The following is a 13,729-nucleotide window of genomic DNA, read 5'->3' as shown; positions in this document are numbered from 1 at the left end:
ATTGAGGAAGCAGAGATCAGGAGGATCAAGATTCAAAGCCAGCCTGGGCAAACAGTTCGAGAGACACTATCTCTAAAAACCCTTGACAAAAAAGAGCTGATGGAGTGCCTCGAGGTGTAGGCCCTGGGTTCAAACTCCAGTACTGCAAAAAAAAAAAAAAAAAAAAAAAAGGAAATTGGAATCTAAGGAAACAATAAGTTAAAGAAGCAACTTATTAGAAGTCTGAGCAGTGGCCAGAAAAAATAGGTGAGAATACTGTATTATAGACAGATGCTTTGTGATTTTTTTTTTTTTTTGGTGGTACTGGCATTGAACCCAAGCTTTGTGCACGCTAGGCAAGTGCTCTACCACTGAGCTACAGCCCAGGTCTGTGAATTTTTTTTTTTTTCAGTCCGGGGGCTTGAACTCAGGGCTTACATCTCTAGCCACTCCACCAGCCATTTTCGTGAAGGGTTTTTTTGAGATAGGGTCACAAACTATTTGCCTGGGCTGGCTTCGAACCGAGATTCTCCTGATTTCTGCTTCCTGAGTAGCTAGGATTACAGGCATGAGCCACAGGCACCCAGTCCTGTGAATTCTTTATTTGAGTGAATCTGAGATTAATTTTGTAGCTTTGTGCTACCAAGGGACCAGTTGTTATGCCTATAATCCTAGCTGCTCTGGAGGTAGAAACCAGGAGGATCGTGGTTTGAAGCCAGCCTGGGCAAACAGTTTGTGAAACCCTATCTCAAAAAATCCCATTGCCAAAAAGGACTGGTGGAATGGCTCAAGTGGTAAGAGCACCTGCCTAGTGTGAGGCCCAGAGTTCAAACCCCAGTGCTGAAAAAAAAAAAATTGAAGCTTTGTAGTTTCAGAAGAAAAAAAATTGGCACAATGATGAGAGAGGCCGGGCACCCGCAGCTCATGCCTGTAATCATAGCTACTCAGGAGGCAGAGATTAGGAGGATTGCAGTTCAAAGCCAGTATGGGCAAATAGTTCTCAAGACACTATCTCAAAAAATTCCATCACAAAAAAGGGCTGATGGAGTGACTCAAGGTGTAGGCCCTGAGTTCAAACCCCATTACTGAAAAAAAAAAAAAGAAGAGGAAGAAATGCTGATAAAAAAAAAAAGAGTTCATTCAGAGAAAACAGTGGAAATGGTATTATGATATTCATTATTAAAAATTATGTGCCCATATGTTAATAACTAATATTTACTATCTTTTTTCTTTTCTTTTTTTGGTGGGACTGGGGTATGAACTCAGGGCTTTACACTTGCAAAGTAGCCATACCTCCAGTCTATTTTACTCTAGTCATTTTGGAGATGGGGTCTTATAAACTATTTGCTCAGGCTGGCCTGGAACAGCAATGCTCCCAATCTCAGATTCCCAAATAGCTAGGATTATAGGCATGATCCACTCCACCCGGTGGTATTTTTTTCATATTTAGCATTTCTGGCATATTTACTTTATTGACTGTGCACACATCACACCAAAGCTACTGCCTTTGTGAAGTGAACATTCTAATTGGCAAAATCAGAAAATAAACCTGTGAATATGTGCCAGGGAGGGGAAGTGATAAGCATTTGGGAGATGGTCAAGGCAGGTGTCACTAGTAAATCAAGACCTGAAGTAAGTCAGGGAGCATGTCGTGCAAGTATCTGGGGCTGAAGATGCCAGGAAAGGCTGCAGCAGGTGCAAGAATTCTGAGATCAGTACCATCAGATGGATGGATGAATAAGGAGATTGGATTACTCAGATCTCCAGAGGGCAGAATGAGTGAGAGCAGGAAATGCAGGACGTGAAGTTCACAGAATTGGCCCTTCTGAGGAGTCAGATGGGAAGCCAGTGAGGGTTCATGGCAAAGGTGTGGCATGAGGACTTACATGTTAAAAGAACCAGTTTGGGGCTCAGAGATGGAGTACTTTGGTGGATGTCATGTGGTGACTAAATTGAGGCAGAAACTGGGAGTTGGGAGGTTATTGCAGTAATCCAGGAGGAAAATGATGGTGATATGGACTTGGGTGGGGGCACTGAGGTGTTGAGAAGCAGCTGGGTTCCCCATATAATGAAGATCGAGCCAAGATAGGATTTGCAGGAGGATGTGAGAGAGGAAAGGTTAAACATGTCTGCAAGAGTTTTAACCTGAGTGTCTGGTGGGATGGAAGTGCAATTTACCATGAAGCAGCAGATTAGGGAGAAGTCAGGCAGGAGGGAAGAGAAGCAGCTCCATGGGAGCTGTTTGAGGTGTCCATTGGATATCCAAGGGACATTGTCAAGAAGGTAAGCAGACATGTACACATTTCACAATAAGGGAAGTCATTTTGGCTAGAGATTTGAAGTTGAGACTCATCACTGTGTTGATGCTATCTAAAGCCTTACAGAAATGTTTCTGAAATGTTGTACATAAGGTATTTGTTTTTGTAAATTGCCTATTTTGAAGGCAATTAGGGGAATTGCTATTTTAAAGCCTGTTGTGAATCATTTGGTAGAGGAATTTTTTTTATCTTTTTCAAAAATCTTGTAAGTGAATCTTTTGGTGCTAAATGAGTTATAAAGGGTCCCAGATTAACAAGTGTTCAATTTATGATTTTTTAAACTCTGTGATGGTATGAAAGCAATTTCCATTCAGTAAGACTCATACTTCAAATTTTGATTTTGATCTTTCCTAGCAATAAGTGAGATCATGAGGCTGAACCACTGAGCCTCTATAGGGGGCTGTATGGCTCCCCTATGATGTTCAGTAAGTTATGTGTGTTAAATGCATTTTTTCTTTTTAGACAGGGTCTGTCTAGGTAGCCCAGGCTGCCCTCAAACTTGCCATCCTCCTGCCTCTGTCTCCCAATTGCTGGGATTACAGGTGTGCACCATCATGTCTGGCTTATTAAGTGCATTTTTGAAGATATTTACAACTTAGGGTGGCCTTATTAGGAGACACAATCCCATCATAAGTTGAGAAGCATCTTATAATAGGTGAGTAAAGTCAATGTAAATCATTATAGTCATTTCCTCTTGCTGCTGTAACAAATCAGTGACTTAAAACAACAGAAACATGTTCTTTCACAGTCTGAAGTCTTGAAGTCTGAAATCAGTATCACTGAGTGAAATCAGTGTGTGACAGGACCTTGTTCCCTCTAGAGGTTCCAGGGGCCAATCAATTCCTTGCCTGTCCCAGCTGCTAGTTGGTTGCTGGCATTCCTTGGCTTGTGGTTGCATCCCTCTGATCTCTGCCTTCCTGGTCACATTCCTTTTTCCCCTGCTGTGGGGCTCAGATCTCCCTCTAGCTCTCTTTTGCAGACATGTGATTATTTTTAGGTTCCACGTGGATAATGTAGGATAATCACTTTGTCTCAGAATTCTTAATTTGATTACGTCTGCAAAGGTCTTTTTTTTTTTTTTTTCCACATAAAACAATGTCTTCAGGGCCCAGGGATCAGGACCTGGTATCATCAGAGACTATTATTCAGTCTACCACAATTACCTAAATTTTTTTAAACTGGCATTTTGATATAAATTTTATCAGTGATATAAATGATATAAATTTTTTCAGTGCTGATGTTTGAATGCCTTGTGCATTGCTAGGCAAGCACACTACCACTGAGCTTCACCTCCTGCCCCCATTCCATACTCTCTCTCTCTTTTTTTTTTCAGTAATGGGGTTTGAACTCAGGGCCTTCACCTTGAGCCATTCCACCAGCCCTTTTTTGTGATGGGTTTTTTTGAGATAGGATCTCATGAACTATTTGCCTAGGCTGACTCAAACTACAATCCTCCTGATCTCTGCCTCCTGAGCAGCTACAATTACAGGCATGAGCCACCAGCACCCGGGTCCAGTCCATACTTTTAATAACAAACATAATTTTCTCATTTTCTCTCTGGCAACATTTACAGTGTTCCACAAATAGTGAAATTACATGACATCTCTCTTGTGGTACACAGCTAAGAAATACTATTTTCAGACCGTGCAGACATCAACTGATGATACCAGTTCAAATATACCTTACCATTAAGGAACTATTAGTTAAGGTTACATGGATACTTCCTCTTAAAGGACACTCAAGATCAAAGTCAATGTCTTCTCTCATCACGAAAAGTTCTGTCTAGTGGTAGAAGTGTACATGTGGTCTTGTAGTATGAACAGGGTACTGAGCTTTTCTTTTCTGTGTCTTTTTTTGGGGGGTGCTGGGGATTGAACTCAGAGTCTCACACATTCTGAGCATGCACTCTGCCACTCTGAACTTTGACCCCCTCCCAGCTCTGGGATTGGGGTTTTCCTCCCGAGAGAATGTCACAAAGCTAGACTTTGGGGTACCATATGCTTGAAATGAGGAACCAATAACAACAGTAGAATGGTCTTAACCCTGTAATTTCTTTCAGATCATTCTGCAGATAACTAAGACTTAGTGAGAAAATTAGGCCTTTAATTCATCTCAGAATGCCATTTTTTTTTTTGCCAGTTTCTGAAAAAAAAACCCAGGTAATTCAATAAAAAGTAAAACTTTGATTCATTTATTATTAGCTTATTTATTTATGTATTGGAAGTACTGGGGTTTGAACTTAGGGCCTTGCACTTGCTAGGCAGGTACTTTACCACTTAAGCCACTCCACCAGCCTTTGTTGCCTTGGTTATTTTTGAGATAGGCTCTGGCTTTATGCCTAGGCTGGCTGTCCATAGAGCACAGTCCTCCTATTTATGCTTCCATTTAGCTGGGATGACAGGTGTGTACCACTATGCTAAGCTGTTGATTGAGATGAGGGGTCATGAACTCTGTCCAGACTGGCCTTGAACTGAACCTTGCTTGATCCTCTCAATCTCCTCCCCCAAGTGGCTAGAATTACAGTAGCTAGGATTAACCATGTCCGATAAGCTTATTTATTTATTTTTTTGGCTGTACTAGGGTTTGAACTCAGGGTCTACACCTGAGCCACTCCACCAGCCCTTTTTTTTTTTTTAATTTTTTATTCATTTATTCACATGTGCATACATTGTTTGGGCCATTTCTCCACCCTGCCCCCTCCTCCTCCCTCTCCCACCAATCCCCCTCACTTCCAGGCAGAACCTGTTCTGCCCTTATCACTAATTTTGTTGAAGTGTGATGGGTATTTTCAAGATAGGGTCTCTCAAGCTATTTGCTCTGGCTTGCTTAGAATCTCAATCTTCCTAATTTTTGCTCTCTGAGTAGCTAGAATTTCAGGGTTTTTTCAAGAGAGGATCTCACGAACTATTTGCCCAGGGCTGGCTAGCTTATTTATTTTTAAAAAACTAAGACCTGGACACAGTGGCACACAATGTAATTCCAGGCAGGAGGATTGGAAATTCCAGGCCAGCCTGGGCTACATTTGAGACCCTGTCTCTAAAGAAAAACCAAAACCACAAAACAAAAAACCCGAACAATTACACCTTTAGGTGCAGAACTTCCAAGTTTTTTCTGTGTGAAGCAATTTGTACCACATCATTGTCAATTCATTTCTATTTTATGAGCTTTTACTACACAGTTACAAGGGATTCCACATCAAAGACATTCTGTATATTTATCAGAGGCCTGACAAATGGGTCGCCACATAACAATTACCTTGGGACTTGGTTTTTGTAGTTTCATTAAGAAAGGATTTCGTACTCAGGAGGATGAGGTTCAAAGCCAGCCCAGGCAAATAGTTACCGAGACCCTATCTCGAAAATACCCAACACACAAAGAGGACTGGTGGAGTGGCTCAAGTGGTAGAGCGCCTGCCTGAAAAGGGTGAGATCCTGAGTTCAAACCCCAATACTGCCAGAAAGTAAAAAATAGCTAAAATAAAAAGAAAGGATTTAACATTTGCTTAGAAACCAAATGAGAACAGATATACAAGGATTTAAATACACGTTGTAGCTGGGCGGTGGTGGCTCAAGCCTGTAATCCTAGCTACGTAGGAGGCAGAAATCTGGAGGATCATGGTTTCAAGCCAGTCCTGGGCAAATAGTTTTCAAAACCCTATCTCAAAAAAACCCATCACAAAAAAGGGCTGGTGGAGTGACTCAAGGTGTAGGCCTTGAATTCAAACCCCAGCACCACAAAAAACAAAACAAAAAAACATGTTGTGTGTGCACACCAGACATGGTGGTGTACACCTGTAATCCCAGCTATTCTGGAGGTAGAGGCAGGATCAAGACCAGCCTGGGCAAAGTTAGCAAGATCCTGTACCAGAAACAAGATACAAACAAAATAGCCAGGGCGAGGCTCAAATGCTAGAACACTTGTCTAGCATTTGCAAGCCCTGGGTTCAATCTCCACACCACAAGACAAACAACCATAAAAACAAAAATTGAGCTGGGTGCTGGTAGCTCACTCCTGTAATCCTAGCTACTCAGGAGGCAGAGATCAGGAGGATTATGATTCAAAGCCAGTCCTGGCAAGTAGTTCTCAAGACCTTCTCTCGAAAAAGCCCATCACAAACAAAGGGCTGGTGGGGTGGCTCAAGTGGTAAGAGCACCTGCCTAGCAAGCAAGCGTGAGGCCCCTAGTTCAATCCTTAATACCACCAAAAAAACAAAAACTGCCCCTTGAGGGAGGTCCTCCCAGAAGGCTGACCATGGTGTCAGCAGGTAAAACACCTCAGTTATGTAAATGACAGTGTATAGGCCAAAAGGACATAGAAAACAACCCAAAAGAGCTACCAATGACCAAAGGTAGAACAATTCAAGCAACAAAAGCAATAATGCAATATTGATTGTAACTCAAAATATAAAATACATATGAATTGGAGAACACCAATTAAATAATTAAATAAGCCTCCAGCTCATTAGCCCTCTTTATTTTTCTTTCCCAGACCATCCTTAGTCCTTTTTTTTGGTGGTACTGGGGTTTGAACTCAGAGCCCCAGCCTTGCTAGATAGGTACTCTACCACTTGAGCCACTCTGCCAGCTTTTAAGTCCTTTTTTTGAAAGCTAAAAGTCAGTCTCTCCAAAAGCTTCTTGGAGAATCTAGACATTGAGATATGATTCATGAATGCTATCCTAATCACTCATTACCCCCACCCAAACCTTGCCAAACTTTGGGGGTCATTAGGTTTAATATGTAAGGCTAGAAATGCTACTTACTAAATGTCCCCCAGTGGTCCCCATAACATGAGTTATCTGTCCCAACAGGTCAGCAGTGCTGAGGCTGAGAACCCTATGCTAACGCATGCACACTTCCAGTAGGTGTTTCCTGAGTATCTCCATATACTGGCAGAACACCCTCATGCCATACTACTGTGTCCAGGTGCCATAGGTAAGAGGTCTGTCCTCCCAGAAGGCTGACCGTGGTGTCAGCAGATGAAACATATACATTAGGTATATGACAGCATATGCAGGCTATGTTTGCAAATAAGAACTAAATGAATAGTTCAGTTAAGTGTTCTAAGTTCTCTAGAAAAGTAGAGTTTTCTAGAATGACTCTGGGTGAGAGGCGGGACTTGCAGTGTGTCCTGAGGAACCTATAGATCTTAGACATACGGGTAGTAGGAAGAATTTTGCTTTGAAAGTACCACAGATGTTCTAGGAATGAATAGTGACAAAGACTGGCTTTACTCTTCTTCAAGTGTCCATTTATAGACAAGGGTCAAGACCTTCTTACAGTTTTTAATTTTTTTTTTTCCACACAAACTATGAGAGGTTTTAATGGGGGAGGGCCTCATCAGAATGCAGACAGGAAGACAATGGGTTAAAAAAACCTCACTGCTGACCCTGGTGGTGGTGGCACAGGCCAGGCAGGTAGGTAACAAGCTGAAGAGGATGAGGCAGGTGGATTTCAAGTTCTAGGGCAGCCTGGGCTACACTTAGGTGGGGATGTAGCCAGTGGTACAGAGCTTGCTTGGCATATGCAAGGCCCTGGGTTGAGCTCCAGTTTCCCCTCTCCCTCCAATAAAAAGTTTGTGATTTTGATTTTCCTGTGCACTTCTCTCTATCCCACCCCACATTCTGAGAAGCCCTGCTTTCCGAGGCTGTCACTTATCCTAGGATATTGCTGTCACAGACACGTGCAGCCTATGTTTATTTTCTTTTGGGGGTATTATTCCTCTGTGGTAATTTTACTCTTTGTTCTTTGTTCCCCACTTTTTTTTTTAACACATGATCACTAATCACACATTGCTCATTGTTAATGAACCATTCTTACTAACCATAATGATAATAGCAACTCTGTCAAGGCTCTTTTTAAGTAGATGCTGCGACTTCATTGGCAGAAGAGAAACAAAGATACAATTTCCCTTATCATACACTTGACTGAAGACTTAAGACCATTTTTTAAGCAATGGCTCATGACCAGTAGATGGCACTCCTCCCCTAGAGTGAATGAGTTATGAGTGAATAAACTTTCCCTACTTCCCCTCCCCTAGCCCATGATAGTGAATACTGTCCCCAATTCCTGCCAAGATCTTTCGGTTTCACCCTCTTTCCTCATTCCCTGCCTTGTTCAGACCCTCCCCATCTGTTTCTTGAAGTATCATAATAATATAATGACCCCTGCCTGTCTAACTCATCCAGCACATTTCCATCAGAATCAATTTCCAGATTGTCAATGCCTGGCTTGCAAGTGGTTTGGTGGGGGATGGGATGGGGAGAGGGATTCTCTGAGAAGGCATGGGGTGAGCAGAAGGGTCAAGGCCACCTCCAGCCACAGTTTTGTTTCTCATTCTGGAACAGGGATAGGGAAGGGTAACAGGCACATTCAGAACCTTCACCCTTCTGCCAAGTAGACCACAGAGAATCACTGGATGGTTTTGAAGGTGCACAAGATCAGTGTGACCAGGCATGAGGACAGACTGAGTGAAAAGGCAGGGAGAATGCAATGAAGAAATCACCTTATAACCTGGGGAGTGGGAGAAGATGCATATAAAATCACAGCAGCATCCGTGGGTTCCCTATCTGTGGGTCCAATCCAGTGCAGATGGAAAGGGTCATAAAAAATTGCATCTGTACTCAACATTACAGATGCTTCCTGTTGTCTTTATTCCCTAAACAATACAGTATAATAACTATCCACACAGCATGTGCCCTGTATTAGATACTACAAGTAATGTAGAGATAATTTTAGCTACTTGGGAGTATGTGTGTAGGTTATATGCAAATATTATGCCATTTTATAAAGGGAGTTACGCATGCCTGGATTTGGGTACTCTAGGGGATCTGGAATCAATTCCTCCTGGAAAGGGAGGAACAAATTCCGAGAAGTGATTCCTTTACTTCATTAGTAGGATACTTAAATCCAGAATCAATGTCAGGAAAGGCAGAGGAAACCAGGAATAGAGCCCAGATGTCCTATGCACAGGTGTACCTGATGCCTCTGTGAACTTGATCAGGTGCCCAGAGCGAAGCCACTCCACTTGTTTTCAAGAAGTAGAAAAAAAAAGAGAAGAAAACAGCTTGAGTTTTTTTCGTATCACAGTCTTTCAATGTGTTATTATTCAACACTACAGTGTCAGATTTAGATTTTCCACCTCGAGGAATTTGGTTTAGCTTTAATTAGTCGCTGTGAATATTTCTGAGCCAATTCTGAGAAGCATTTATCTAGAAAGTAGTTTTCTAGATAAAATATAAGCTGGATAGAGGGTGTCATTTTCCTAACAGGCTTTGTATTACGTTCACACAGCTCTGAATCCACTCCAGCCATCTGGATGACCTTAGCCACAAGCCCATCATCCTTACATTGGTTAGTGACTTATTAATCACAATTTAAAATACTATAAGATCAAGGCCATTGTATTGCTGGATGCAAGCTCTAGCAGCAGCCTGCAGGGTTCCATAGCATAAAATATGTTTTGGAGAAAAGACAATGCTTACAGGTTTCTCTCATAGAGGCAACTGATGCATTTTTCATCCAGCAACTTTTCAGAAAAACAAGCTCGAAAAATACCAGACAAATGAAAAACAGACTTCAGCAGTTCCTTGCTGCTTCCTGAGTAACTGAGGAATGTGCTTCTTGTGGTTAAAATGAGGGATTTGTTTAATATGGATGAAATACCAACACTCCAGGCATTTCATTGACATTTCACTGTGACTTTCTGAACTTCAGAGTGCTGACACGAAAACCTATTCTTTCTGCTGTGGGAAGCCTTCGAGTCAGATGACAGAGCCAGGCCCAGAAAGGTAACAGGCGACATTGGGTACATGCTCTTTCTTGTTGTATGTCCTTCTGTTTGTACTTCATTTTCATTCACTTGGCTGCACTTCTCGGTTTTCAGTCTCTGAAACCCGTTAGCAAACCAGGCTCTTAAATCCCATCGTGTCATCAACATCCACCAAAGTGAAAACGTTTGGGCATTTGTAAAAAGACTTTCCAAAATTCAAGGGACACTCGTGCACCTTGGAGCCAGAAGCTTCCCAGAGTAGCTGGGCAGAGCACCTTTGAAACAGACTCAAAGGGTAGAGAGGTCGAGAACAGCCCCCTCTTTTGGATCCTCCCCGATGCTGACCGGCCTGGGCTTGGGGCAGCCCTGCTTTCTGGCAGCGGCCAGGGAGAGACATGCTGTTTTGTTTAAATCCTCCACATTCTTTGCCATTTCCCCATTGGCCGGATGGGGCTACCCTCCCCGCCGCGGCCGCTGCTGATGTCAGCCTCGTCGCGCTCGCTCCTCCCGCACCCACCTCCCGGCCCCAGGCACACTGCAGCTCGGCGCGGACTCTCCAGCCCGGGCGAGGTAGCTGCAAACTCGCGGGCACGCACGGCGCTCGGGGAGCCCGGGGACTCGGGGGAGGGGACGCGCGCACAAGGCGCCAGCTTGCTCTCGTCTGGCCCTTGCAGTCGTCAGCCGAGGTTGGAGGCACCCGGGGCCCTAGCTGGGCAGAGGAGAGCGGCGGCGGCGGTGGCGGCGGTTGCTTCCCTTTTCTCTTCCAATCGAGTCCTGGAGCGACTCGGGGACTAGCCCTAAAAAAGAGCAGGAAATCTTGTTTACCGCCTGGGGAGAGGAGCCGATCCAGCCTTTGTCTGGAAAGTCAGCATCTCCGGTGGCTCCGGCTGCAATGTGTTCCTGGTGACATTAGTACTGGGCAGACCGGCCGGAGAAGGGGGATCGCCCGGTTCAGCACTGCTTTCAGAAGCGTTCGAGCGGGTGACTTTTGTGCATTTGTTTTCATTTGTGGAAATCTCTCTCTCTCTCTCTCTCTTTTTTTTTTTTCTTCTCTCGCCCGCTGCCGGGCATGTCCTGATCTGGCGGCCGCGCCTACCGCCGCGGGCTGCCGATCAGAGCCGTCTCCAGCGGGTCTTCCCTCCCTCTCTCTCCCTGACTTTGCAACACCGCTCTCCGGGAGGACCGACCTCGGCGAGGAAGGAGGCGAGGGGAGAGCCACGAACACCCGAACCCAAACCTTGACATGCTCTCGGGCGGACCGGAGGAAGCCAGGAGCTGAGCGCACAGCGGGGGCTGCTTCGCCCGCTGGCTCCGAGCGCCCTGCCCTGCGCCTGGGCGGCAGCCTTGTTGGTCTTGGGGGGGCGCCCCCGCTTCCCGTCCCGGGAATCCGCTGCCGGCAGGACCATGCTGCTGAAGGAGTACCGGATCTGCATGCCGCTCACCGTGGACGAGGTAGGCGCTGCGCCAGCCGGGCCTCGCCCGCTCGTGGCCCCCCACCCCGGGGCGCCGAGTCCCCAGCCCCCACCTCCCGGCCGGCGGGTCCACTGCGGGCGGCTATGAAACCCTGGTGGAACCTTACCCCTCAAACCAGAAGGCTGGAGGGGTAGGGAGGCAGGGCGTTTGCGGTTTCCACTTGTCACCCTAGCGGGGGAGGGCGGTGTTGGGTGGGGCGGTGACTCCAGGTGGGCTCTTTGGGGACCTCCAGAATCAGATAGCTGGAGATCACTATGCGCCAAAGAGCTGGTGCGCCCCCTCCCTCAAATTAAGAAAATGTATAGAGCAAACCCAAGAGCTCAAGCGCACTCTGTAACTAGGTGTGCGGGGTACCCTGTCCTGGTCGTGGGCCCTGCCTCTCCTTCCCGCTCTCGGCTGGAAGGTCGGCATGCGGAGAGAAGCCCACTGCGGTTGGGATCTGGAGGCCCGAGCCCCGCGAGGGGGCACCTCGGAGCCCTAGGGGGTCTGTCTGGGCCGCGACATTCGTTGTCATCGCTGCTCTGGGCACGGCTCCCGCCACGCCCGCGCGTCCAGGTTCCGGGACCTGGCTCGTGCTTTTAAGCACATCGCGTGGTTTGGTAACTTTCTGTCCCGGGGAGCATGGTCTTCTGGCCAGCCCCGAGCGCGGGGGCTGCGGCGCGGCCACAGGAGGGCGCTCCAGCACGCAGTGCCCCGCCGGGGCCCGGGTCCGGGTCCCGTACGCAGAGACCCGGGACTCCGGGCGGAGGCTCTGCCTTCGCGCTCAGGTCTGATTCCATTCCTCGGATACCCCGAAGCAGCGAGCTCCGTCATTCAGGAAATGGTGACTCAGAGAGGGTTATTCTGGCCCGGGTTTCCCTTCTTCCTCTCCATCTTTTTGGCGATTTCACAACTGCTTAGCGTCTGTCCAAGGACAGCTAGGGAGCGCGAAGCCAATCAAGGCAATTTGAAACTTACTGGTGTGGCAAAAAATGAAACCAGCCATCCATACGGTATTTGTATTTAAAAACTGTGCGTTTCATCTATCAGACATGTGACTGACTCGCTAGTTGGTGAAAGGGGTGGTGTGCTTTTGCATAGCCTCAACCGTGACTGTGCTTACACGGCGCTGACTTCCTTTGCCATCTGGAACAAGTGTTTAGGCAAGATCCTAGTACAATCCAAGGCAAGATCAAAGTAGCTTGGAGTTTACAAAACGCATCACCCGCACGCTGGCTGCAAGGAAGAGAATTTAGCTCTCACCAGCACGATCTGCAAGCTTTGGAGTTTGATGGCATCTGAAGCCAAGGTAGCATTTCAGTAGGGTCCTTTTTGTTTTGTTTTGTTTTGGTGGGACTGGAGTTTGAACTCAGGGCTTCGCATGTGCAAAGCAGGCGTTCTACCACTTGAGCCACTTCTCCAGTTCATTTTGCTTTGGTTATTATGCAGATGGGGGTCTGGCGAGCTATTGGCCAGGGCTGGCCTTGAAACGTAATCCTCCGGATCTCAGCCTTCCAGTAGTTTGGATTACAGGCTTGAGCCACCGGTGCCTGGTTTGAGTATGGTCTTTAAGAGTGGAAGCCATGGGTTCGCAGAGTTTGGCTGTGCACACAACCTTGTCAATAGAGAATCAGCACACAGCTGTGTGGAGAAGGATGAAAGCAAATGAATGGGAGTGGGTAACCGGATCTTCTCAACTCAGACGCAGCTGGGCTGGACCAGTCCAGGTGGAGGTGTGCACGCTCCCACCCCATCGCCTCTTAGGACTGCTGTTGATGCAGCAGTTTATATTCCTGCATATTATTTAGCAATGTTGAAGCTGCATGAACTACACAAAAGATGCAAGTGACAGTCAAGAAAAGAACCAGTTCTAGAATATTCTCTTTTGTCTCTAACATCTTTTTATCCTGGTTGGTTCTTTTCATGGGCTTTTTAAAAACACTCAAGCAGAACAGTTCCCCACTTTTTTTTTTCTTTTTAAACCCGTAAGTACCCAGTGAAGTAATCACATTTGAGTGGTATAGGTGGAGGCCCTTTCTTAATTGGCCTACAAAATCAACCTCCACCTTATTATACCTATAATTATAAATTATTTAATGTGTAATTCATTTAGACTAAACTAAGAATGAATCAGTTTCTGTGAGGTCATATTCTGAAGTGTTTTGTGCTGTGTCAGAGAAGCAAAGGGGTAATTTATATCTGGGGGCTTCAA

General features: G+C 45.8%; 1 protein-coding gene across 1 annotated transcript in view; it reads left to right on the top strand.

The window, feature by feature from the left end:
• The first annotated feature begins 10,453 nt into the window (after window positions 1–10,453).
• The window catches only part of Pitpnc1 (phosphatidylinositol transfer protein cytoplasmic 1), a 245,535-nt gene continuing 242,259 nt past the window's right edge, over window positions 10,454–13,729 (top strand). Inside the window, exon 1 of the mRNA XM_074045478.1 lies at window positions 10,454–11,517. Within this exon, the coding sequence (XP_073901579.1) occupies window positions 11,470–11,517 (48 nt within the window). The 5' untranslated portion in view covers window positions 10,454–11,469. The remainder of the gene's footprint in view (window positions 11,518–13,729) is intronic.

Source organism: Castor canadensis, chromosome 11 (assembly GCF_047511655.1).
Source record: "Castor canadensis chromosome 11, mCasCan1.hap1v2, whole genome shotgun sequence".
Lineage (NCBI taxonomy): Eukaryota > Metazoa > Chordata > Mammalia > Rodentia > Castoridae > Castor > Castor canadensis.
Note: the sequence above shows the minus strand (reverse complement) of the source record. Positions and strands in the feature narration are given on the sequence as shown.